The sequence below is a fragment of the Symphalangus syndactylus genome, chromosome 9 (genome assembly GCF_028878055.3).
Source record: "Symphalangus syndactylus isolate Jambi chromosome 9, NHGRI_mSymSyn1-v2.1_pri, whole genome shotgun sequence".
Taxonomy (NCBI): Eukaryota; Metazoa; Chordata; class Mammalia; order Primates; family Hylobatidae; genus Symphalangus; species Symphalangus syndactylus.
Genome location: NC_072431.2, coordinates 35,534,139 through 35,561,839, shown reverse-complemented (window position 1 = coordinate 35,561,839; position 27,701 = coordinate 35,534,139). Strand labels below are relative to the sequence as shown.

The following is a 27,701-nucleotide window of genomic DNA, read 5'->3' as shown; positions in this document are numbered from 1 at the left end:
GCCTAGGAAAAGGCATATTGACAATTCAAACAAAATCTTAAATTCTAGTAGCAAAGGACACAGAGGAATGAATATTTGGTAGGGGACAGAAAGGATCTGCCTAAATGCCCTAGTTCATTTGAATGTAAAATTCTTAAAGGCTGGGATTGTGCCTGTTCTCTTCTTTGTGTATAGGACTCAGATCATAAGAAAAATCTTTGACACTACAAATTCTATACACTAAGGCAGTATCCCCAAATTTCACTCAATTTTTCTAATATGGGGGTGCTACTGAACACAAAACTAGAAAGAGATTATAAATATACATATTCTTGGTCAGTTTAGGCTACTATAGCAAAATATGATGCACTAGGTGGTTTAAATGATCTCCTCTTAGTGCCTTTGCTGTGTCCTTGCATGGCGGAGAAACAGTTCTCCGGCCTCTCTTCCCTTCTTATAAGACACTAATTCCATCATGGGGACTTCGCCCTCATGTCCTGATCTAAACCTGAGCACCCCCCAAAGGTTCCACATTCAAATACCATCACACTAGAGGTTAGGGCTTCAACATATAAATTTTGGGGAAGATAAGCGTTTAGACCATTATTTGTTTATATGTTAAAAATAATATAGAATATTCACAGAAGTCAATTTTTGCTCCATGTATTAGAATACTTATTAAACCTTCCTATGCCCAGCAAAACTGTAGACATTGAAAAAATACCAACAGAAAATGGTCCCAGCTTTTAATGCATTTAAGCTGAAATAAGAAGTGGTGAACACAGATCCAAATTGAACTAAAATGTTACGTAATCTATAATAGCAACCTTTTATCTGGTGCCTATTATGTAATAATGGTATAACGTACTTTATCTAATCTTCACAACAACACTGCTAGGTAGTTATTAGCCTCATCTTAAGTGTTAGAAAACTAAGAACACTGAGAGGCTAAGAAATTCATTCAAGGCCACCCAGGGCATAAGCAGTGGAGCTGAAGTTTGGACAAGATCTCTTTTCCTTCCCAAGCCATGCTTGCACATAATGCACATACCACTACATGCTGATTAATTCATTTTATGAATAAAATCTTCCCTCTTATAATTCTGCTTTGTTTTTATGCTTTTTCATTCCTAGCTTTCTCACTGGTGACTTATGTGGATGAATCAATGGGAACAAGGTCAGATCATTGACAGATGAGAAAATAATGAGACATCAGATTATTAAGAGAGATGAAGTTAAGAGTGAGAGGTGAATGAAAGGGAAGAAGGGGTGAAAGCTCAGGATTATGAAGGGAATAAACAAGAAAGAGGAGAGAGAAGAAGAGAATGAATACTATCCAGATATTTCTCTGGGCACTGTGGATCTGATGGAATGGTGGTATCCCACCCTGTGACCCTGTCTTCTCTGATCTCTGGCCCAGGGTGTGGCTTGGCACTGCACAACTAACAGTTAGCAGCGTTCTGGGGAGAGGCTCATGGTAGTGACCAAATTGCACTTTCCCTAGCTATTCTTGTGTTCTAATCCTCCCCTGAAGGTCTTTTATGGTTAATCTCAAACCATATAAATATTTAACTCTTCTTTTAGTTACATTGCAGAAGCCTGTTCTCAAACAAATATATGTTTCAGTAACCACAAATTCATACTAATCTACCCTAATGTCACTGTGTTCCTCTTCTTCAAGTGAGTTGAAAGCATGGATCCACACAATTTGTCTTGTTCAGTTTGTACCTACTTTTATCTTCCATTAACATAGCATAAGCATAGACTCTCAGGTATGGAAAAGAGATTAAGATCCAACTACTCAGCCAAAATTTCAACCCACCTCTCCCCAGGACATTTTTTTGTTTTTGTTTTTGTTTTTGTTTAACATCCTCCAAACTGGTAGTATAGCTATATTGAGTACTTCCAGTCCGTGGAAACTAACAATTCCTCAAGTAGTCCTTTCCATGCTTAGACAACTTCGACTTTACAGCGTGCTTTCTTATTTCGCCAGTCAGGATAGCTAAGCTGTTCTGCAGTAACAAACAGCCCTAAAGTGCCAGTTCTAATACAACAGAGGCTTTCTTTTTCTTTTTTTTCTTTTTGCTAACATTATGTGCCGATCAAATCAGCTTGGCTCCGGTATATATTGATATCCATCTGGGATCCTGGCTGAGGGAGAAGCCCCTCTCTGGGACATTTCTGATCTCATGGCAGAGGAAAAGAGGTCCTGGAGGATCGTATACTGGCCATTAGTGCTTCCACATATCATTAGCCAACATGCATCACATGAATCATCCCACAGAGAAGGACAGGGCCAGGAGCAAGACAACCCAGAGAACAGCAATAAATATCTGGAATAACAGTGCAATGTACCACATAGTTACTGAGTCAAATTCTTTTCCAAGTCATATCCCTCCTTCCCCATTGCCTTTTCTCTTTGCCAGCTCTACAAATGTTAGGAATCCTTAGCCATGTTTTCTTTGAGCTGTCTTTCTTCTAGTCTAATTGGCTCCAATTCCTCCACTGACCTGTTCCCTGTATCTAGTGGTCTTATCTGACATTTTCTTCTGAGCCTTTTCAGCTGTCTCGAGTCAACTGGTGAGAGAATTGTTGGTCTATTCACCAGAGGAAGTGGTCCCTTGACATACTTTCCTTTAGGATGATAGGTTTGGCAATGTGGCTGAGCCTTCTAGACAAAAAAAGCTTTCCTTAAACAATATCTCAACTAATCAGTCTCCAAATATTTTGTAGCTTAAATCTTTAGGCTTTTCACAAATGCCCAGGCACTTTGCCTGTTATATATTAGAATGTAGAGATGTTTGAGCACTTCCAGAGGGCAAATGTCACATCCCTGACTATACTTTAGGTAACTTAGCAATATATATACATAGCTGTATTGACAAAACTCCTCAAGCCTACTATTTTTTCAGAGGACTGGCTCAGAATGTGGACTTTGGAAATAACCAGTCTTGGATCAAACCCTGATTCCACTCAGTACTACCTATACGACTTTTGACAAGTTAATTAATCCTGAGCTCTTATTTCCTCATCTAATGAGATACAGATAATAAGATTTATCTTTCTCATGTGGTTGTTGAGAGGATTAAATGACAACAGTGGGGCTCAATCAATGTCTTCTTTTGTTACCATACTGGGGTCCTAGCACTCAGAGCTATTTCTGGTCTTACTCAAGGACCAGGTCCTCTAGCATCCCTGGGTTTACCATGGTTATGCATAGCTCCCTCCTCTCTCCCAGGTGTCCTTCTCTCGTCCTGAAATGTTTCATCCTCGAGTCAGCATCATCTGAGCTTGACCAGTGTCTCTCAAGGTGTTGTCCAAGAACAGGCTGCACTGGAATCACCTGGAGGCCCACGTGGCTCCATTTCTGACTAACTGACAGAGTCAGAAGATGAAACTAGTAAATCTGTATTTTAACAAGCTTCCCCCAGCTAGGGGTGCCAGATAAATTATAGGACATCCAGTTAAATTTGAATTTCAGATAAACAATGAATAATTTTTAGTATAAGTATGTCTGTCCCATGCAATATTTGGAACACACTTACACTAAAAAATTTTTATTATTTATCTGAAATTCAAATTAAGTGGAGTATCCTGTACTTTTAATTGCTAAATCTGGCGAACAAATCCCAGGGATTCCAATGCTTACTAAATTTGAAGACCACTGGTTTAAGATATTTGGCAAAAATCTCAAATTCAACTTCATGAGCTTCCAAGGAGGGAGGGAGGGAGGGAAAGAACGAAGGAAGGAAGGAAGGGAAGGGAGAGAGGGGAGGGGAGGGGAGGGAAGGGAAGGGAAGGGAAGGGAAGGGAAGGGAAGGGAAGGGAAGGGAAGGGAAGGGAAGGGAAAGGGAGGAAGGAGAGGAGAGGAAAGAAAGAAAGGAAGAAAGAGAGAAAGAGAGGAAAGAAAAGCAAAGCAAGCGAAGCCCATAGATGGAACCTAGATGGCCCATGCATCCACAAAACAAATATGCAGAAGACCAAGTAGGTTAGCATTTGTTTCAGCAGCCACAGTGGCAAATATAGACAATCCAGCAGCCAGAGAAAAATCCACTTCCTTGTTTCTGTAGTTTGGAATTGGGCTTTAGGTGTCTCTGTCTCCTTCTGCTGCTTTTTCCTTTTTTTTTTTTTTTTTAATCTAAACACCTCCATGCCATGCTAGCCAACACCTACTCATCCTCATTTGGTATTTCCTCTTTTGCTTTTTGGCTTTCCTATAAAGCATCTTGGGCCCATCCTCCTCTGTCTGCCCCAACTTCCTAAACATCAGAATACCTAATCACACAGTCGTATAGCCATCTTTCTCCCTCTAATATTAAGTGTGAACTCCATCAATTTTAGTTCTCTGATGGGATTTTCCTAATTCTCAAACCATTCTGTCTTATGTGTACTAGAGTAATGCACTGTGTTTGTTTGGTTCATGTACATTTACAGAGGCCTTAAAAGAGACATTAGCTGACCTTTCACAATAACCCCATAATCGAGGCAGATGAAAAACTGAGCCCTTTTATTCCTAGACCAAGATGCTTTTTACTCAGCCATTGTCTCATCTCAGGTTATTATACTCACATCATTCATTTGTCATTTTAGAATAGTGATTAAAGTACAGCTGCGTGCCTTGGTTAGTTTTATTTTTTTCTTAACCAATCTAAGCTTCTATTCCCTCATTTGTAAACTTAGGTTAACAATAGTGCCTATATCATGAGCACTGGGTTTAGTCAGATGATCAAAGTCTTAGCACTGTGACTGCAAATTGTAAGCACTCAAAATATTAGCCATTATTAAAACTATTTTGTGGGCCAATTCTTTTCCAGGCCCAGCTTTCCTCTTGTTGTCTTTCAGCAAATAGAGACATAAAATGGAAAACTTAGACTGAAACCAGCAAAACGAGAAGTATCAATGGCTGCACAAGGAAGTAATGCAGACCTAGGCTAAATTTTCTCTTGGTAAACACTTCCTTTTTCATACCCCTCTCCCTTGAACTTTTTCACCTCCACTCCTACAATTTTATGTTATGCAGAGTCAAAAATACAATCATCCTAAACTAGGCTCAGCAGTGTGGACAGTAAGTGATTGAAATGTGATGTTCTTTAATTAGAAGCAGGAACTAGAGTGTGGTACTAAGAATAATGGTAATATAATTATTTGCATCTTGTCTAACTTCCTCATTTACACTGGCGTTCTTCATTTCTATCTCATTCCCTGATAAATATGGTATCTCAAAGCCAAATGTTTGGGACTCCAATATTATCATTGTGTTCACCTTCTTTACCTATTAGGGCCTTTATATGATAATAAGTGTAATATGATATCCCCAATGAATGAGATAGAGTGGCCCATACATGAGCGACCTCAAAGCAGTTTTTCTGTACTGCAGATGCAGTGTAAAATTAGGAATACTAGGAAGATTACGACTGCTTTCTTCAGAAAATACTCAGGGCAATATTGCTGTGGATAATGGGAAATAACTGGTGGTTTTTGAACAAGAAAAGTGAATGTCTGTTATAGTATTGAATAGAATAGAATAGCATTCTAGAAATAGACAATCTATGTAGACCAGTAAGTCTGAAGTCAGGGTCACTGTACAGCAACAGAGGACATAATCTGAGAGGCTACCTTTTCATGACTGTGGCAGCACTTACATCACCATTGCTGTTCATCTTAGAGGCAGCACAAAACTATGCAAAAGAAAAATCAAGAACATATTTAGGACACAGCAGGGAAGTCTCCTATCAACATTTTTTTGGGGAAGAAAATAGATATATGATGCTTTTTTAAAAAGTTATCAGTGGAAAAAATTGGAATTTCACAGGACTTTGTTATATTTGTTTTTGGCTTAGAGTTTGTTTTGTTTGGTTTCTTTGTTTAACTATATTTTTGGAAGGGTAGAAGGTGGATGGACATTGTAATCTTCTTTACTATTTAGAAACTCTAAATGTCTTAATCTGATTCAGTCCAAGACTGCATAGGAATTACTTTACTTTTGCCATTGAGACAGGTATCATAATCCCTTTACTGCTCTATCCGGAGAATGTTGGGTTTTTCCCCCCTTTAAGACGAGGAATCTGTCAGTATGGTCACTCCCTTATGACTAACAGGTTAGATTATGCTTAAGTATTCTACATGGTCCCTCCCATAAAAACTGCCTCAGAAACCTCCAGTGCCTCAAATACTCTTGTCCTTGAATGGTACAAGGAAGTAGAGGATTCCTGGGGCATATATGGTACTTAATCTCTCTCTCTGCCCACTGACATTCTAACATTTTGGTGAGCCCCATTTTATTTGCTATGGAATTTGACAAACAGTTCAATCCCACAAACACTGAGTGAGCAAGTACCATATGCAAGCAATTCATTCAATGAATATTTTCAACTCCTACTATGTATCATGCATAAGATTCACCTTAATGAAGGAGAAGAAGGAGGAGGAGAAGGAAGGAAGGAGGACAAGGAGGAAGTTGGGAGGAATCCGTGTTCTCAGGAGCTTCAAATCCTCTGGCTAGAAGATATGTAAACATAAGGGCAATAGAAATCTTATGCTGCCTCTGTGGACTGAGAGTGAGAGGGAAGAGATCCTTGAAGAAATAACAGTGTGCTTGGGGGAAACAGATGCTGGGCAGGCAAAAACTTCTGCTGAAAAATACAAACCGTGACTTGAGCCATGCGTAAGGGAGAAGTAGAACTTTGATTCCAGTTGAAGCATAGGCGGTAGAAAATGTATGGATTTGAGAGTTAAAAATAATTTTGAACCCATCTTCACCAATGAGCTGTGGTGACTGTGAATAAGTTATTTTGCTTCTCTAAGCCTCCACTCTAAAATAGGAATTGTGATGTTTAGCCCAAAGCGTTGAGGTATACATCTCCTCAGGCCTCAAGGCAGTCTTGTATAATGACTTAGAGCATGGACTCTGAAGCCAAACTGCCTCAGTTTGAAGTCTGATGCTAACATTTAGCTATTAAACTTGAGCAAATTATTGAATTTATCATTACCTCACTTTCCACATCTGAAAATAGAAATGATAATAGCAAACTGACCTCTCAGTAGTTGTAAATTAAACAGATAGGTTAATGATATAAAGTACTTTAATAAGTGACTACACATGGTAAGCCCTATAACCATTTGCTATCATTACCAAGTGTTTAGTGATACAATATAAGCCATTAAATTACCATATTACCTGGATAGTAGATGCTATTTTTTTATTATAGTGCACTGTGCTAAACATTGTAAGAAATATAAATGTTCCTTGTATTTTTAGGGAAGACATGAAAGAAATTATAGCCTTGTCATAAGTGACATTCACAAGTAATCATAATAAAGATGGTATGTAATAAATATTGCAAGAAAGATCAGATATGTCCAATTGATAGTTCAGAAGAACAAGGGATCAGGAAGAAAAAAAAACTATAATAGAGACATGGCCTCCTCATCATGGCCTGGGCATGATAGCAGGACCCCATCTCTTCAAAAAATGAAGAGATATCCCCTAGGAGCATGCGATCCTAGAGGAAGACATGGGTGTACCTTCCAGATTGGAAGGAGTGGTAATGATCATTGAGTCAGCAATGCAAGATTAGGTAGACTATTGCTGAGTGGATTAGTGCAGGGAAGGCATTCCTGATGAAACCAACAATGGTTGCAAAGGCATAGAAGCATGAAAGGGCAAAAAGTGTGTGTGTGTGTGTGTGTGTGTGTGTGTGTGCGTGTTACAGAAAAAGCAAAGCAGTCAAGAGAGATGGAAGATGTGTACTTGGGGACATCACATGAGCAATGGAGACACAAAGATGAATAAGACATGAAGGAAACATTTTTGGATGATGCATGCTGGAGACTGTTTTTGTTTTTTGTGTCCTTTTGTCCTTACCTTCCTCCTTCCTTTTTTCCTTCAAAATACGTTTATTGATACCTACAATGTGCTAGAGAAATATGACTTTCCTTATATCACCTGTTACATAACAGAGTTTTGTCCCATGATAAGTGATATAATAGAAATCATCTCATATGAAACAGTTATATCAGAAATGTGATAAATAATTTTCCAAGTTACAGTGAAACTAGGCCCAAAATAGGGCTCTTTCATTAAACTCTTTGTTCAGTTGCTTTCTCTCACTCCCATGTCCCTACAGTACACGGATGGTATAGAATCCTTTTTTTTTTTTTTTTTTCAGTTTATGTGGGCTTAGCAAAGAGTGAGCAGGCAATAGAGACTTGCAGATCTCAACTGAATTAGTAGAGAATTTAATTTTAAATGCTCTAGAAGGTATCTTCTTCACAACTTGGTGGCAAATTTTTTCAGGAACTGAAAGTTGCATGTGTTTTAAAGGGGCATAAGTTTGTGGAGAACCTTTCTCTTTGGTTTAGCTGCATCGATATGCTGATTTTTTAAAACACACTGAACATGCAAAAATGAGTATGTTATTGACCTTAAATCAATGCCCATCACTGTTTCTATCTTATACCGTGAGCTTCCTGGCTTTTTAATATTTTCATTGTGAAATTATTCCAATTAAGACAAAATTTTTTCAAATTTATTACCCAGGGAGCTTTTAAAATGAAGCAGAGAGACTTTGACCGAGCAATTTCACTTCTGGAATTTCATTCTACTTATGCATATTTATACATATGTGCAAAGACATATATATCTGAATGTTTATTGTTTTTGAAGCATTGTTTGTAGGGGAAAAAAGCAGGTAACAGCCCAACTATCCTTCAATAGAGAACTAGTTAATTTATGACATATCCATATAATTAATATTATTCAGTCATTAGAAAGAATAATATAGATCTATATGAGCTTATTTGGAATGATCTCCAGGACATGTTTTTAAATTAAAACACAAATACAAACAAAAGAAAGAGAGAAAGAAAAGCATAGAATAGGTATAAGGAAGATTTCCATTTGTGAGACATACATATTTATCTGTGCTTTGTATATTTATTTAGTACACATGAATGCTATGTATGCATGGAACATTTCTGAAAAGATCAGCAAGAAAGTACAAATAGTGATTATTTCTGGATGGGAATCTGGACTATGCAGCAAGCACACTTTTCATTGCCTGTCCTTTGTATTATGTGATTTTTACCATGCTAATATATTTTTATTAAAAATTATTTAATTAAAGAAAGAATAACTACTGGAGGTAAGCCATTTTTGGTCAATTCCATAGTGGCTAGTTAGAGGCTAAGTAATATGCAATCATGAAATTAATGCCCAAATTAATAAACCAGTATTTCCCAATCTTGATTTTATTACAAGTTCATTTCTGAGTAGTTCAAGAACTTGTAGAATTATTTTAAAGATCTCAAAATAAAAGAAAGTGGTAATCTAATTTTGAAAGGAAATATGTTTCACACAGTTTGGGAAAGAGAGAAGTATTGTTTTCAAATAGGGAGCAGTGCCTTAGTGAGTAATTTCGTTTGCATTCCTGTGTATCTTTAAGCTGAGTACAAACTAAGAAAAACTGTTCTTGCAGAATACACTGTAAAATTATTTTAATCAGTAATTACTTTGACCTTTCCCTATCAAAGGTCAAAACACCGGAGAGCCTATTGCTCTTAACATCAGCTCCTCTGCGTAATATTTCTCTTTGCTCTGGAACACAATTAGCTCTTCGGAAAAGAGGCCAACTTTTCAGTTTCTGCCTTTCATGGTTTCTGTCTTCCTCTCTGCTTCAGTGCAGGTCAGTCACACAGATAAGCATTATGCCCAGAATAAAACTGGCTCTGTTTTTCTGGACTAATAAATGAATGGAACCAGTTATTTTCATTGGCTTGTTCTGGAAGGAAACCAAACTAATTCCCACAGACCTTAAATTGGACCTAATCCAAGCTACTTGTCCTCACTAATAAGAGCAGTAACAATTAGTATAAAAGTAAAAATTTTTACAAAAGCAATCCATACTTACTGCCGGGCAAGGAAACTGGATAAAACTAGGAACTAACATGAGGGACTCTGGAAGCTCTGAGAAATCCACTTCATTTGTATTTCAATGAGTTTGAGCCTCGCAGGTGATTACAACCTTTCTTTAGGTTCTAGATATTCCAATTTCTCTCTGGTCAATTTTTCTAATCAAGTTGTGCTAACTTCCGTTGATGAGCAGAAAGTATGTGTATGGTACAGTCAAAACTTTTGCACTTTTGTCTTAAGAAACTTAAAACTCACATTTGTATTCCTAGAGTTTCTGACAAGTCGGCATATTCTATTTCACAATGTGTTCATGGAACAGTGAGATTTTGACTTCCATTGTGCACATGTAATAAAATGTTCTCATTAGTGATATTCACTCAGTGTATGAAAGCAGTTACTGCCTCTGCCCAAAAGGCATTGCTGTTTCCATTTAAGATTTATGATTGGCCTTTTAATTATACTCCCAACACTGCCCCTAAATATATCCCCATAGACAAATATATAAAAGTATTTAACTTAATTATTATCTTGCTCAAAGATCACGGCAATATCTCGGAGCTGCTTCCAAGACTATTGCTTTATGATTTGAAAGCTGTTTAGCTATTTTTACCAAATAATTAATTCACATATATCAAGAATAGGGTAAACTCTTTATTGAAACGATTTGTAGGGAACTTAAAGAGTAATTAATTTTCCATATGTATTTTTAAATGAAAATAACTTATTCTTTCTTTCTGATTAAAAAAATGCCTACTTGTAGCAAAACAAAATAGGGGAATTCATTAAAAAATTGTTTAAACCCAATGCAACCCACTTATATTTCTAGGTACCCAAAGAATACCACTATGAAAATGTTCATGAACATCCTTTTAGACATTTATATGGATAGACATTTATATGGATAGACATTAGGCATACACATTTTTTAAAACAAATGGGATAATACTGAAGTTCAGGACATTCCACCCCAAAATATGTCCCTTTGGCATACTGATTATTTTGATTTAAAGACACTTGGGGCTGGGCATGGTGGCTCACGCCTTTAATCGCATCACTCTGGGAGGCCAAGATAGGTGATGACTTGAGGTCAGGAGTTCAGACCAGCCTGACTAACATGGCGAAACCCCATCTCTACCAAAAAAACACAAAAATTAGCCAGGAGTGGTGGCACTCACCTGTAGTCCCAGCTACTTGAGAGGCTGAGGCTGGAGAATTGCTTGAACCCAGGAGGTGGAGGCTCCAGTGAGCTATTACACCTCCGCACTCCAGCCTGGGTGACAGAGTGAGATCCTGTCTCAAAAAAAAAAAAAAAAAAAAAAGACACTTAGAAGACAGTAGGTATTAGAAGGGCTTTCTGACCACCCCTTTTCTATTTAAAAACAGGCAATAAAATTTCCTATGAAAAAGGTGCCTTCCTTGTGTCAAAAAGTGAAGAACATCCTTATCAGCAGAGACTGGGAATCAACACTAAAATGAATCTGTATACACAAATTTACTAAAATAACTCTTATTGTCCACTAGTTTTCCCCACTTTATGTTTTATCACTTCCCCACAATTAACTGCCCCTAGCCCAAACCACTTTGTCTTGTCATTTCTTCACAAATTCATCATTTCTTTGTCCAAAAGGTACATATGCTTTCTGCTCTGGTCACTTCTTCATGGTTTCATTTTCCTGTGAGGATTCCCATGCACATGTACCATTCTAATAAAACATGTGCTTTTCTCCTATTCATCTATCTATGTCAATTTGAATTTTAGGTCCAGTCAGAGACCACAAGAAAGTAGAAGACATATTTTATTTCCTCTATAATACCATACTCTTTTAAAATTAACAATATACTCTTTAAATATATAAATAGAAGTAGATGATTAGAGAGATCTCCAACACACCACTTAAAGTGCTGCATCGTATTAGATTCTATTTTACATATTTTACCAATCCACTATTGATGAATATTTAAGTAATTTCAATTCAATTTTAAATAACACTATAGCACATACCAGTGTGTGTTTCTCTGATTATCTCTTTAGGTTTTATTCCCAAAGGCTACTAACTACAGATATTTAAAATGTTTGAAATGTATTCTTAACTTCCCCTTCAACAATGTTAAAACCAATGGTTTTAATATCCTTAAAGGTAGTTTCTACTTTATACAAAGGTTATTTGGAAGGAGATTTTGGGTAAAGGAAGTGACTAGGAGGAATAGAGGATTAAGAGATGAGGATGATACTGGATATATTTCTTAAAAAAAAGTCTATGAGAAGATAGAAAAATGAGTACAGCTTAGAGATGCTGAATTCATAACAATAAAAAAGGTATGTGTTACATGAAGTTAGGCACCAATCCAAAGAAGTTGCTGAGAGAACAATCTCGTGAACCTACAGTTAATTGTTGGAGAGAAACTCAGAAGTTAGTATGAATGAGCTGGAAGGTTACTGTTTCACTCAGGAGATTAGAAAGTAACAAGAGACGTTGCTTGAATCTATTTTCAAATATAATGTTAATAATTTTTTCTGTAGGCTATAAAAACAAGTCTTCCCTTTCCTACTATAGTTAAAAAAATGCATTGTCCTTTTCCTCCCTCACACTTCTGTTTGTATCACGATCTTCTTGTTTAGATCAAGTTAACAAATATCTTTAGAAGACACTACATTTAGAAAAAGAAGTTATTGTTTTGAAGTTTTTCCAAAGCAAATAAAGATAATTCTTATACTTCTACAGACATTTAAATCCAAATGTGTCTGTTAAATGGATAAAACCATAGAGGTCTTTAATTTTGCAAAACAAGCCCATGGCAAACCCATGAAACAGAAAAATGTATTATTTCAAATACTACTGTCCAATCTTCCCCCACACATTCTCTGGTGCCCAACTTTTCCAGCTGACACTGCTATACCTCAGCCTGAAGCCTCTCCCCTTCTTGTTCAGCTCTGTCCCTGCAGACAGAACTTCTAGGTGGGGCCCCAAGGACCAGATTTACCTCACTCTATACCCTCTGAATGCTTTAGCCTTTGACTTTGTTCCCTCAAGGCACTCCTAAATGATGCTCTTTTAACTGATGAACTATTTTGAAAATTAATGACTGACGGTAGACCAGTGTGTTACTAATCCAGGTAACAAGAGCAATTTAAAAGTGTCCTTCAGTGCTTCAGTGGAAAGAAATCTGTTCCATAAAAGGGAATTCAGGCTTCTTGCAACATAATGTTTTCTGTTCAATCCATAGTCATACCAAGCAGGGCAACAGCTCTTAGTTTCTAGTCACAATCATAGATACAGGTAGGAGTACTGATAAATATTTGATAAATATTATTTAATTGGAGCTTCAGTTCTATTTAATTTTTAATTTTATCAGAGTAATGTACAGATACATGCTTTTATAAAGTAAAATAGCACTCAGAGAGCTTTTAATAAAAGTAGCTTGCCTGACACATTGTCCCACTTCAAAAGCAGGATCTTCCAGACTTGATTTGTTTATGTGTACTTCCGAATTTCTAAACTACCTGCCCACTTTATTGACTTTTCAATTTTAGATATCATTAATGAATGATTTCCCTGTATGAGAAATGAAGATTAAGCACTCTGATGCACGCTTCTCACCACACACCACAAATACATGTCCCTCCTTCCATCTTCTTATTCTATAACAGACTTTGGGGTTAAATTAATATTTAATATTTCCATTGATGTCACTGTGCCTACCACTCACAGCTGAAAGATGCCATGTTTTGTAATTTACATTTCTTTTCTCATATTAATTTCCATTATTCCTAGACTTTAAAATAGTCATGCACTGTTCTGTTTTCTTCGTTTCCTATGTGCCTATCATTTACGCAATCTCAAATTTTCTGATACTGCTGCTAAACTCTCAGTAAAATCAGACACATTAGGTGAACTATCAGTAGTACTTCTCCTTTTGTGGAGATAGTCCTCCTGGGGCTGTCTGTCCTTTTGCTTCTCTGGTCTACTGCAGATAATCTATTATTCCTAACTGTATCTCTTCATTCAAATGATAATAAAGCTCAATATTTAGTGAAGAGCAGCCTTGACATGTGATTCGAAGACATAACTTTATTTTCATTTTGATTATTTTTCCTATGTTTCAAATAAGGTTTCTTCTGTGAGTGAGGGATAACCAGCAAAGAGCAAATGTTGCTGTGTTTTGCCTATAAAATAGACACAGATTCCCAAGACTGTCTCTCTAGAAGAATTTTTCCAGAGATTCCTTAGTTCATCCTACTCTCAAATGGCTAATTTTATTCCCCTTGCAAGTCTTTACCAAAAATGATTTTGTAGCCTGAACTGCTGTGGTACTAGAAATTTCATCTGCTTTTTTCTGAGTATTCCCATTCCTTCTCATTTTTAATCAGCCCTGAATAGTTTATATTTCATGTCCTCCTCTTTTTCATTTACCCTCTCATTTTGAAGAAGCAAATAGTTAAACAGCCTCTTGAGAAAGAGGACTTGAGAGGTCAATACATTGAGGTATTGCATTCAAGAAAATCTTTATTCTGTTCTCATGCTTGATTGTGGCTTGGCACAGTGCCAAATTCAAGGTTGGAAATAATTTTCCTTCAGAATGTTGAAGGCAGTGCTCCGACTGGAATGGGGCCCATGCTGCTGTTGAGAGGTTCAGTGGAATCTGATCCGGATTCTCAATCCTTGTAATGAGAACTGATTTTTCTCTCTGGGAGACTTTTAAGGTCTTTTCTTTATCTCCGGCTTCCTGATGATAAGCCTTGCTTGATGTGGGTCTTTCCTCATTCATTGTGTCAGGTTCTTAATCAGCCTTTTCAATCTGAGAATGTGTCCTTCAGTACCAAAAATGTTTATACTATGATTTCCTTGATAATGCTATCCCCTGTTATATCTCTTTCCTGTTTGTGAAACTCCTATTAATCCATTTATGCCTAGTGTTCCATTATTGGAACACTAAGCTTGTGAGAGTTATTTATATCTTACCACCCAAGGTCATCACCAAGGTCTGATTTTTCACACAAAAAAATTTGCAACCTCCTGCATAAATGGGTTAATTGGATGTGAAACCTCTGATTCTTGTCTTTTCTATACTGTTTTTCATCACTTTGATTTTTATTTTAGTTTCTGAAAGATTTTCTCAAATTTTGTGGTTAAATTCTTCTGTTTTTATTTGTGCTACTGTATTTTTTTTTTAATTTAAAGAGCTTTTAAAAATGTATTTCTTTTAGATAGCATTCTGTTCTTTTTCATGGGTGCAAAATCTACTTTTGTTTCTGGGAATATTACTTACAGAAACTTTTCCTGTTACTCCATGAATGGTTTCTAGTATATGGTGTACTGGCTGGAAATTTAGACTCTGAATCCAGCTTAAATGTCAATCAGTACCACCATTGACTGTGCCTATGACCTTGGGCAAGTTATCTAAACTCTGCTCATCAGTAGTCTCAGTAAAATAGAAACAATAAGAGTACACAACAAAGCATGGCATTATTGTGAGGTACAAATGACAGCAAAATGTACTTGGCACTCAGAACAGTAACTGGAAAAAAGGAAGCCCATATGATATGTTATTATATCCATTTCCTCCAAGTTCCTTTTTTTCTGTTTTATTTAACTCTTTATCATTTGTGTTAGACATTTTCCTCAAATGCCTGATGATCCTTGGCTGTGTGTTCATATTTAATAATGAGGAACTAAGAAGTAGATTGGAAACTCTCTGTGTGCCTTTGAACTCCTGAAGAGCCATGTGGGAATCTAACACCCCACATCTGCAGTGCTGGAAAGACCTCATGATAGAGAGTGGTGAGCAAGGAGCACCAGATGTTGCAATCACTGCCTGCAGCCATATGAGATAACCCAATAAGAACCACCTCGCTGAGTCCAGTCAGCACTCAAAACCATGAGAAGTCATAATAACAGGAAGTGATTGCTATTGATTTGTGCCACCAAGTCATGTAACAATAGACAAATGATGCAGAGAAAAATAGGCCTTAGAATGAGCAAGAGCCCCACCTAGTATCAGATCTTGTGACTTGTAAGTTTCCCTTCCCATCTAGGAACAGCCTCTCAATCTCTATTCCTTTAAAATCTACCAGAAAATATCCTTGTTTGATTCTCTACAGATATTTTAAAGTGTTAATCTTTCCTTGAAGTTTAAGACAGGTCATCCAAACACAGCTGAAGGTAAATCGCAGTGTTGGAGACGATGCCCCTCTAAGGCATAGTAATCCCATTTTCTAAGAGTTGAGATAACACATAATGATAAATTACCCACGACAAACACAATATAACTGTTACCTGGATTAATAACCCTCTTTTTCTCTTCACATCTCATCAGTTCCCTCTATCATCTAAATACATTCCTATGCCAGAAATAGAATTTCAGAAAACAGTTTACTTTGCAAATTCAAAAGTGTCTCAAATTTAGGGAAAAGAAAGTGAGATGAAAGTTCCAGTGAAGCCTTCTCCAAAGTTAGAACAATCCTTTGAAAATAGATGCCCACAAATGTTGCAGCTTGATTTGTAGAGGAAAATAATTCAGCATTAAATGAGGTGCAACATGATTGCTAAGAGTATATATGTTTAAACTGTGTCAACAGCTATTACACTGTGAAGTGGGATTTTGGATTTTGAACATCTTGTCAAGTCAAGAGACGTTTACATTTCACTGCTCACTTTATTTCTGCCACCAAGAATGAGATTTGACTTCCTCCAAAGAACTCATTGCTACAAGGAAGGGTAAATGCAGGGAGTAGTCAAAGTGATCTCACAGGGGAGAAGGTAACTAAGCATCCAAATTGAAACACTTAAATGTAAACAGCTCTAAAACATGTAATCAGCCATTCAAAATGTAATTGTCAAATCTGGCTACACTTACCGAACATTTTACTCTGCATTTGTTTGAAATGTTTTGAAACTCTAAGTTTAGGTTGAACATCATATTTGGTTAGTAGGGAAAATTTTGCCTATTCTGATTTACGGTGAACTACGGGAAGCTAATAAGTTGCCTGGGAGATATTGACTGAAACTATGATCTGCATAAGTTATTTAGTTACTAATTGGTTGTGGGAAAGGCATGACTAAGCCTACTGCACCGAAGATTTGAAACTATGAACACCACACAAAGGAGGAACCTTAACCCTTAGCAGTCAAATGCTGCATGTAATAATATGCAGAGGAGGAAAATCCATCCTTTAAGTTTGTTAAGAACCAGCAGTTTTAGGAGGAACCATTTGCCATTCTCTGACAGTTTACATGTGTTTCCATGAAAAATGAGATACAGTAAAATAAAACAAAAATAAGCACAAGTTTACTCAGAGATGATGAAACTCCAGACTAGATTGGTGGTTGAGAAACATGATATTCATGGCCTTCATAGTAAAAGCATTGTTGTTAAGCACTCTACTCTCATTACTTCTTTTAGCCCTTGTAACTGCTGTGATGGATATGTCTATATCTCCCCCTCTATATTTGAGGAAACTGATGCTTAAAGAGACTAAGAAATAGGTTCAGCAACCATCCTGATTTGCCCTAGACTGAGAGGTTTCCCAGGTTGCAGAATTTTCACTCTTAACACCAGGAGACTCCTGGGCAAACCAGAATGGTTGGTCACCTTATGCAGCAGCAGGTCACTTACTTACTAACTGGTAATGGAAAAGGCATGGCTAGGCCTACTGCACTGAAGGTTTGAAAGCAACTCCACATGGCAGCAAGCATTTCTTTATGTGTTATAGGGTATTTTACTTTTTTGGAGAGAGGGTCTTGCTCTGTCACCCAGGCTGGAGTGCAGTGATACAACCATAGCTCACTGCAGCTTCGAACTCCTGGGCTCAAAGGATCCTCCCACCTTAGCCTCCCAAGTAGCTAGGATGACAGGTGCCTGCCACCATGTCTGGCTAATTTTTTTAATTTAAAAAATTTTAAATTTTGGGGTCTCACTATGTTTCCAGGGTGATCTCAAACTCCTGGACTCAGGCGACCCTCCTTCCTCACCTTCCCAAAGTGCTGGGATTACAGGCATGAGTTGCCATGTCCAGCCTTATAGGGTATTTTTCATTGTACTGATTTAGATATTCAACCCTCTCCACCCATCCTTAGACCTGAGAGATACTCACTCCATATGATCTGCTAAACCATCCAAATGTGAACATCCCCCTGTGCCCCTGAGGCTGAAATGGCAGCATTCACATGTATCTGATATAAAATCTTATTTTTATGATAGAGAAAACTAAAGCTCAGAGAGGTTTAAGTAGTTAACCAAGGTGCCATTTAACTTGACTTCTGTAAATCACCTTGAGACTTAAAGGAACAAATTGTTTTTCCTTTAAATTAGAAATCTTTAATACCTGTATTAGGTTCAAAAGGTAAACTGTCAAGGGTAAATTTCAAGAAGAGATAATATTTCAAATTGGTGGTATTGAATGATAAAAATACATAATCTGTAATGTGTATTTGCAAGTAATTAATTTGGCTGTAGAAGGCAAGAAAACAAACAGGATGGGTGAAGCTCAGAAGATGCATTAAGCATAGATAATAATCTGTAAGACGTGTTCAATATAAATAAGGTAAATGGAGCATATGTGTGTGAAAATAGAAATGGTTGAAAGGACCAAGTGACTTTAACTATTCATGATATACTAATTATATATCAAGCGTGTGTGTTGCCAACTAGTCGTGTTACATAAAGTATGTAATGTAATGTGTAAGTACTCAGAAGAGGAACTCTTGAACTGTATATGAAAGGCAAGGTTTCTAGAAGAGGTGATACCTAAACCAAATTCTTAAGGCTCCGAGAAGGTAAGGGTGGGCTGGGGAGGGGCATTCAGATGGCGACAACCATAGGTAGTTGGGTATATGGATGGATACAGGGTAAGGAATCACTGTAGGCTGATTCTATGAAAATGATTGAAGTCAAAACGGAAGCACAGTCTAAAAAGTATGCAGGATGGAACTCAAGGAGCTCACAGACTGTCAAGGAAAGAGGTAGGACGATATGTAGCATATGACTTACTTATATTGCAAATAACTCAAAGCATGTATTAATATCTTTAGTAATAATAGATCCAGGTTGGGCCTTGGGAATAGGTATAGATTTGGACTTATCATGTCAAAAAACATTAATGTTCAAAAATTCTATTACCACGTCATCAAAAATGTCTTCACTTAGGAACCTAAGAGGTTTTCTTTTAATACTAATACAGCAACTGAAAAGAGTAAAACCTTGACATGCATCTGTTAAAGTCCCATCTATCATCATCATTATCATCATTGTTACCCTTATTATTTAAGTAAATCTACACTGTGTTAAATAACCACCACACATTATCTTACTTAATATGTAATACTATAAAGTACTATACAATATACGATACTAATGTCATAAAATAGGTACAATAGTCCCCCGCTAATCCATGGGGGATAAGTTCCAAGACCCCAGTGGATGCCTGAAACCTAGAAGAGTACCACACCTGATGGCCATCAATTGGAATACACTTCTGTTCATGTCTTCCACTCACAAGTTTAATGCCTTTTCCATTTAACCAAGCACTTAGCATGCACTGTGGCTGTAATTTCTGCAATTTGCGATGTGACAACCAAACCGGCAGAAATTTCTTTTCCTTCTTCACAATTTCACAGATAGAACATCTTAGCAATCTCAGCATATGATTCTTTTCCTTCCTAAAGTTGACAACTTTTATCTTTTCACTTAAAGGAAGCAACTAACGGCTTCTTTTTGGCATATTCAAATTGCTAGTATCCCTCCTCTTGCACTTTGGAGCCATTATTAAGTAAAAAAGGTTACTTGAGTCCAAGCGCTGGGCTGCCAGGACAGTCAATCTGATAATCAAGACGGATACTAAGTGAGTAATAGGTGAGTAGTGTGTACAGCGTGCAGGATCTGGACAACGGGAGGATTCATGTCTCAGGGAGGACAGAGCAGGACAGCACGAGATTTCATCACGCTACTCAGAAGGGTACAAAATTTAAAACTTAAGAATTGTTTATTTCTGGAATTTTCCATTTCATATTATCAGGTTGATGAGGGCTAACTGAAACTGCAGATAGTGAAACTGTGGATAAAGAGAGACTATTCTTGACTTAAATAGACTTTAACTGAAAATGAGGCTCTGAGAGTCGAAGTTTATACAATCAAGAAGTGGCAAAGTTGGCCTAAGAAGCCTAATGTATGTGATTCCAAAACAATAAGGTTTGTATCTAGAATCAGATACATTAGGCTTCTTAGGCCAACTTTGCCACTTCTTGATTGTATAAACATTATCAGAAATACCTTCTGATAATAAATGTTTAAACAATTAGACTTTAGTTAACATAAGTCAGTACAAATTTCAACAAAGCTGATAGTACCAGGAGTCGTTCCAAGTGCTTTTCACGATTATATAACACTTTTCTATTCTTCCACAGCCATGAGCAAAAAGCAAGAAGCACAATCTGAGTGCCACGCCTGCCCACAATGTTCAGTAGACAAAAATTTCCCATGATACTCAAAATTGCCTGGTGCAGTCTCACCTACCACCAAACCACTGTGAGGATTTAGCAGCTTCATGATCTATGCATTCTTCGCCATCAACATGAAAGGCTAAACAGCATCACAACGTTAACCTTTTTCCAGAGTAATTTATATACCATTAAGAGATGCAGTCTATCAAAGGAATATATGCCATTGATGGTAGAATTTTAATCATTGACAAACATCTTTAGGAGAGATTTTGTGGTTTTCTTTTTTTCAGATTAGGGAAGGGAGATAGAGATAGGACGTCAGGGGGTATGATAGAGAGTAGTTTGGGGAAAAGCAAACCCTCTCTTGCCATAGGTCCCTCACTTTATTTGTAATGACTCTACCTCCGGATCATAAATATTGGGAAAAAAATCATTAATGAGTGCAAATTGTTGTAAGTGACAAAATAGAAAGTTATTAGTCTTTAGCTACACATATGTGTGTGTTATCAATACACTGCTCTAAGCACTACATAGTGTGTTATGAATTTACCACTAAAAACATTATGCATAAATTGGAACAATTATCTGTATCACGAGGTAAGATCTATTTGTCAAAACAAGGGGGCTTATAGTGCCAGGAAACGGAGTGGGAGGATTTTATGGCATACCCCAGGAGAGGCACTCGTGATTAGCGGTCCACTTCCCATAACACAACCAAATTCAGTTGACTGGTGAAAACCAAAATTCAGTGGCTTCCAGGGCCACTTCTACTTAGAATACCAAGAAAAATGCTTCTGCTGTCCACTCACCTGCAAAGAACGGAAGGACCTTCTCCAACTCACAGGAAATGCATTTCTTTCCAACCTGAAGAATTAAGAGTTCGCTAGTCATTCTCCCTACTTTTTGTTTTCTTTCCTGTATCTTAGTCAAAAGTGTGGGAAAATCGAGGCATGCTAAAGATATTTTGAGCTCTACTAATCCTTTGTTGAAATTGTCTGCTCTGCTGAGGCGGGAGAATGGTATGAACCCGGGAGGCGGAGCTTGCAGTGAGCGGAGATCGAGCCACTCCGGGAAGACTGAGCGAGACTCTGTCTCAAAAAAAAAGAAAAAAAAAAGTCTGCTCTGGAGAATGGTAATGAAATGTAATAAGAGCTCTAGAATGAAACCCCATATGTAAAAACTTTTCATCACACCAACTGGTTATTCTTTCTGAGATGGGCCTGAAATTAAACCAATCTTTAAAGACAGAAGTTCATAGCAATCTCTAGGATAAGAAAACCTGGGCTCATTCATTCATTCATTCATTCATTCTTTCTTTCAACAATATTTACCAAGTGAATTCTAGGTGGTGCTGCACTTCCATGTCTTCTTGTTGAGCGTTGAAGCAGAAAACGAGTGGGAGCCAAACCATGACAATTCAATGCCTGACACTGAGAAACTGGAAAATTCAAATGCAGATGGGGCTTCATTTTTGTCTCCTGATAATGTTTTTGAAAGCCTTGATTTCCTCCCCACAACTGAATTCCCAATAAAGGTATGGAAAGTTCATTGTGCAATGGCAGGGGAATTCCTGGGTCACTTGCACCTCTTGAAGAAGTGATTAGGGATGGGGTCACTGTGTTCCCCGGTGACTGTAGTAAAGAGCTGGGAAGTCAAGGACCCAGTCACTTTCTGAGTTTTTGTTTCCTCAGATTTCAAATAGGCATTTAAAAAAACAAAACAAAATGAAACCTATTTCAAGAAGAATTAAAGAGAGAACTTCCACAAAGAACCTGATCATGGCATGTGAGATAACACATCCAAAATTGCTAAGTCAGGAACTTGAACCAAAGACCTTCTGGTTCAATTTGCAAGAGATCTAAATAGCCATTTGAGAGGGTCAGACAAAAATTTTACTATTAAAGGAGGGCTTGACTGTTTTTCTCTGGACTCCTGACCACTCAGGGCCCATGGGATGTGTTCTGAGAAATGGTGTCATGGCAGTAAAAGATAGTGGCCTTCTTCAGAGTCATGCCTTACAGAGCCTCTTTAGTGTTTCACCTGGGCAAAAAGAAAAACAGAATTTCACAGAAAATTAAAGCCTTACTCTCTTTCTTTGACAAAGATATTTGGCAAGATTCATCATACAGTTCCACAAGCATTAGTCATTGAAGGATCCAAAGCACGGACTGAAGAACAGAAAAACCTGCTGATACAAGTCCCTTCTCAGGAATGGCTTGGACTGACCAGGCTGGTTCTTCCACTCAATTTGGCCACTGGATTTCAAAGACAAAGTTTTGGACTTGAATTTAGGTAACTGTAAGTCTACTGAAGAACCTTATCGTTTTGACAAACTTGAGATACGATTTGTGTGTACTTGTCTATTTTATCTAATGAGAGATGGCAAACTCCTTAAGAACAAGAATTGTGTTATGTCTGGCACATTGTTGGTGCTCAAGAAATATATTCACTACATGAATAAATAAATAAAGGCTAACAAAAGCCTGCAAAATAGTTTGTGTGATTATTTTTTGGAAAGTTTTAATGACAAAGAGTGTGGTAAAAATTAAACAGAATAGTAAGAAGAAATGAAGCCACAAATTCATTATGTTATTAAAAATAATTTGAAAAGAAAGCCAATATACCCAGAAAAGCAGAGCCTGAGAAACTGCAGAAAAATGGAGCAGAAGCCTGCTTTATCTCTGGACTCAGAGTTGAGACAATATGTTTCCTCATTGCTTAAGCCAGTTTTTCTATTATTTGCAGTGAAAAGTGCTATAATTGATTCAAGATCAATGCATTTACTTCCAGTGGGGCATATTCTTTCCAATAACCACAAGGCATTATTTGCTTCCCCTAGACACTCCTTCCTCTATTGGAAGATCTGGGAAACCAAATTAGTTATTGGAAATTTCTCTGCCTCAACTCCTTCCTTCCCTCCTGAGGGTGAGTTTTTTAAAAGGGAATGGGATGAATTTTCAGAGAGCTTGAAATAAATTTTTAGAAATCCTGTTGAAGTACTGCGACCCAGAAACAAGGTCCCCTCTCTAGTGACTGAGAGATTCAAGACACTCCACAGTGAGAACTTTTTTTTTCTTCTTGAACAATGGTGAAGACCCTCTGTCCTTGTCTTCTCCTTTGCTTCTCTTTGTGTAGACCATCATTGTTCAAAAAGCATATATCACATGAGCTTCTCATGCAAACTACATATATGTAATTTAAATTTTTCTAGTAGTTACATTCAAAAAGTAAAAAGAAACAGGTGAAAATAAAGTTAATATTATGTTTTATTTAACCAAATATATCTAAAATATCACTTCAACATGTAATTAACATAAAAACTATAGAGTTACTTTACATTCTTATTTTTATACTAAGTCTTCAAAATCCTGTGTGTATTTTACACTTAGAGCACATCGCAATTTGGACCAGCCACATTTCAAGTGCTCAATAGACAGCACAGTTGTAGCCACACACAAATCTCCTTTACTTCTGTTACAGCATAAAACTCTTGGACACATAGCGTTTAGCATCTATTAATTACATAACTATTACATTGTTATTGCAATCATCATTAAACAAGTGTCATTCTAGCCCTCTATCTGATTTAATGCAATCTTACATAAAAAACTTTCTTAAGTTGAGATATAAGCCAGTCTTGATGGGTATAGAGATGTCATTCCTCTTTATCCAAAGATTTCCTTATTATTCTTTACCAAATGTCATGTTTACAGCTATTAGATGGGAAGATTATAATTTATTCTAGAAACTTCTATTTTTAAACTATGTATTAACCAAAATTACACATGTATGGGGTATCTGCTTATTTCTGGTAAGCCCACTAGCTGATGGAGCAAATAGGTACCCAGGCCAAAAGCAAAATTTTGATAGTTGGCCTTTTGTTTAAAAAGTGTTTTATATCTGATTAGCTGAATTCTAACTATCTTAGGAAATAGATCAACTAACAGTGTAAGAGACAGTCTACTATGGTGGAAAGAGATCAACTTCAGAGTCAAACAAACTTAACCCTATCACTTACTAGCTTTGTAACGCTGGATATATTCATTAGCTTCTCACTTGTAGAATGAGAATAATAATATATTATGTCTGAGGCTGCTAGTTTTATCCCAATATCCCAATATCCATTCTTCCCTTCTTCATCAGTAAATAACCACCAAAAGTTAGCTAGACACAGATGCCCAGAAAAAAGTCCATGTTTTCAGCCCTTTCTTGCAGCTAGATGTGTTTATGTGGTTAAATTCTGGACACGAGGTCAAAACAAAAGTGGTGTCTGTAATTTCCAGGAAGTATCCTTCTAAAAAACGAGGGAGAATGCTGTTTTCTTCCTTATGGCTAGAATTCAGACATGATGGGTGGAGCTAGAGAAGTCATCTTGAACCATGAAATGTAAACTGTGTTGAGAACAGTAGAACAAGAGCAGAGCCTTGGGTCTCTCCTGATCCTGGAATCACCACCAAAGCCCAGGGTTTTAGAGAAGAAACAAATGCATTTCTATTTTTTTGAGCCATTGTTGTTACTTATTTTCTCCAACTTGCTGCTGAACCTAACACATGCTTAATCCATAGCATCTTTTTGAGGATTAAATGGGATGGCATATGTAGTCCACTTTGTACAGTGCTTGGCACCTGGGAATGCAGGTGCTTAATTTAGGACTACTTTTATTACTAGCATAAAATATCTCCTTAAAGAGGTCACTATAAGGGTCAGATGAAACCTATAAGTGAGCTTGCTTTTTAATCTGTAAATCTGAGAATCACTGTATAAATGTTGGTTATAATTATCATCATCACTATTAAGTTATTACAGGAACTGGCTAAGTGCCAGCATGCTCTACTATGATCAATCTATATTTAGGTCAATTAAAAATAGATTGATACAGACTTCTTTGCTTTTGTTAGGTTTACTTGACTTTTGTCAACTGTGAATGTTTATAGGCTTGCCATTACATTGATGCTTCAGAGCTTAGATGAAACACCAATTTGGGTGGTATAAAGAAAATGCTTAGAACTTGATGAGGCTATGACATCTTTTATTCATTTACTTTTACCTTAAAAAGTTCTCTATTACAAAAATCAATATAGTGTTTGTTGTTAAAAATAAATTATAGCGGTGTGAGTAAAGTGAAAGAAGAGAGTTTACCCCCTTCCTTCTTTTCCATCCCATTCTTTAGAATTCACCATATTACAATGTAACCAATTATTCCCTGTAAGTAAATAACATTTTTATATAATGGGATATACACATATATAATATACATTTTCTATTTCCAAATGAAAAAAAAATCTTTTTTTTTTTGCAGAAAGTTCAAAGTTGTTGAAAAGAAAATCCTTTGCAACAGCTTTTTTGATTTGTTCATTTCCCAATTTAAAATGTCTTCTGGGCATCTTTCCATGTAAATACATATTCAACAATCCCATTTTAAACACCATATACAGAGTCATTTAAATATTTTTACTAATTAATTATTGGAAAATTGGTTGTAAAATAAAGGAGACTGCCCTCAAAATAAAATAGCAACTTAGCTAGGATTAAATTAGGTAATTCAGAAAAATGCTTAGCAAATGTTTGGCAGATTGTAAATGATTGATAAATAAATATTAGCCATTATGATACTGATGATAGTGATGATTAAAGATGACTATCTCTCTAAGCTCACTCTCAATAAATTTCTGTTGTCAGAGAGGTGGTTTATTTTATTTAATTGCCCAATATGTACATTTATATATAATATTCCCATTTTATATTTTCATTTTAAGGACGTACTTGGCTGTGTTATATGGTGGAGGTGGGTGCCATGTTCTGGAAGGACTGTCAGACTCAAGCTGGTTCTCTTCAGGATCTGCCCAGCCCATGGCGACCTAGTACAGTGCCAAAATTGAACAAAAAATACAATCCATACATCTGTCAGTTAGTGAGGCAGCAAAGAAGGTATTTAGCTTCAAGGGCATTTAAAAGCCTAAGTTAATTCTATCTAAAAGAAAGACATCTGCTGGGTGGGACTCACCTCCTCTGAGCCTTTGAGACCAGTGGGGATTTAAACAGGTATAAATAATGACTCTTGAATAGCCAACAGACAGCCAGTGGTGCAACCTACTCTAGGGAGATGAGTCACAGGCTGAGCCGTGGGTAGTAGCAAGTCCCTAGGAGAAGGGAAGAGGGGTGTCTGGGATCCCAGGAAAAGCAATAAATGCAGTCTGTCAGCTCCGCAGCAGAGGAGGGGCTGTGACAGGAGCCCTTACCCAGAAGGGGTGAATGGTAAATCTACCTCAATAGACAGTGGTCTGTGCATTGTAAATCTGATCATTTTGCTGTGCCCAAAACATCTTAAGTATAATTATACCAAAGCCTGAAAAAAGGCTGGCTAAAGAGAAAACTAAAATAGATTTTTTTAAATGCAAACACACAATTCTGCCTACAAAAATGTTAAGTGCCAAGGAAAATATTGTTAAAATCCAAGAGGACCTCCTTTCCTAAACTGCAGTGTTCAGGAATTTATATGTACATAAGGTTGGTAGTGACCATGGACAAATCATTGCCTACACCTCTGCCAGAACATCTCTCATTTCTCATGAAGCCAGAACTTTAAATGTCACAACTAGATAGAAATAACATTGATCTCGGAACCATCATGCACTTTTTTTCTGCTCTGCATGTGAGCATCTGGGGTGCCTAAAATCCAACCCTCACAGCTCTTGAAAAGCCCTGTGCCTTGCAGAAGGGATGCCTTTCAGTGATGCATCCGTGAGGAGGCAGCGCCTTTTGATAATTCACACAAAGGTCTTGCTAGTAGAGAGAGGCCTTACCTTGACTGGAGGAGAGACCTAGGTTTGGATCTCGGCTAAAGTGTCGTCCAAGAGCAACATTCTTGTTAGCATAACATGCCATTCTCACACCCTACAGATTCATAGATTTATGGAGTTTTGAACTAGTTAAATGCCTTAGAAATGACCAATACCCACCCATTTTGTTGATAAGGGACCTGAAGCATAGAGAAGTGAGATAGTTTGAATATTTGTCCCTACCCAAATCTCATGTTGAATTGTAATCCCCAGTGTTAGAGGTGGAGCCTGGTGGGAGGTGTTTGGATCATGGGGGCAGATTCCTCATGAATGGCTTGGGCCATCCCCTTGGTGATAAGTGAGCTCTGAGTTAACACTGAGATCACGTAGTTTAAAAGTGTGTGGCACCTCCCTCACACCTCAACTCTCTTTCTTTTGCTTCTGTTTTTGCCTCATGATGTGCCTACTCCCCCTTGACTTCTTTTTGAGACAGGGTCTCACTCTGTAACTCAGGCTGGAATGCAATAGTGCAATCATAGCTCACTGTAGCCTTGAGTTGCCAGGCTTAAGCAATTCTCTCACCTTAGCCTCCCAAGT

The 27,701-nt window shown here is 37.2% G+C and overlaps 1 protein-coding gene across 1 annotated transcript in view; it reads right to left on the bottom strand.

The window, feature by feature from the left end:
• LOC129489408 (uncharacterized) overlaps window positions 1-27,701 on the bottom strand; it is a 45,776-nt gene that overhangs the window by 16,377 nt on the left and 1,698 nt on the right. The window contains exons 2-6 of the mRNA XM_055291924.2: window positions 27,129-27,219; window positions 26,330-26,340; window positions 26,089-26,183; window positions 21,657-21,969; window positions 21,135-21,189 (exon numbers count right to left, since the gene is read on the bottom strand). Of these exons, the coding sequence (XP_055147899.2) occupies window positions 21,135-21,189; window positions 21,657-21,969; window positions 26,089-26,183; window positions 26,330-26,340; window positions 27,129-27,219 (565 nt within the window). The remainder of the gene's footprint in view (window positions 1-21,134; window positions 21,190-21,656; window positions 21,970-26,088; window positions 26,184-26,329; window positions 26,341-27,128; window positions 27,220-27,701) is intronic.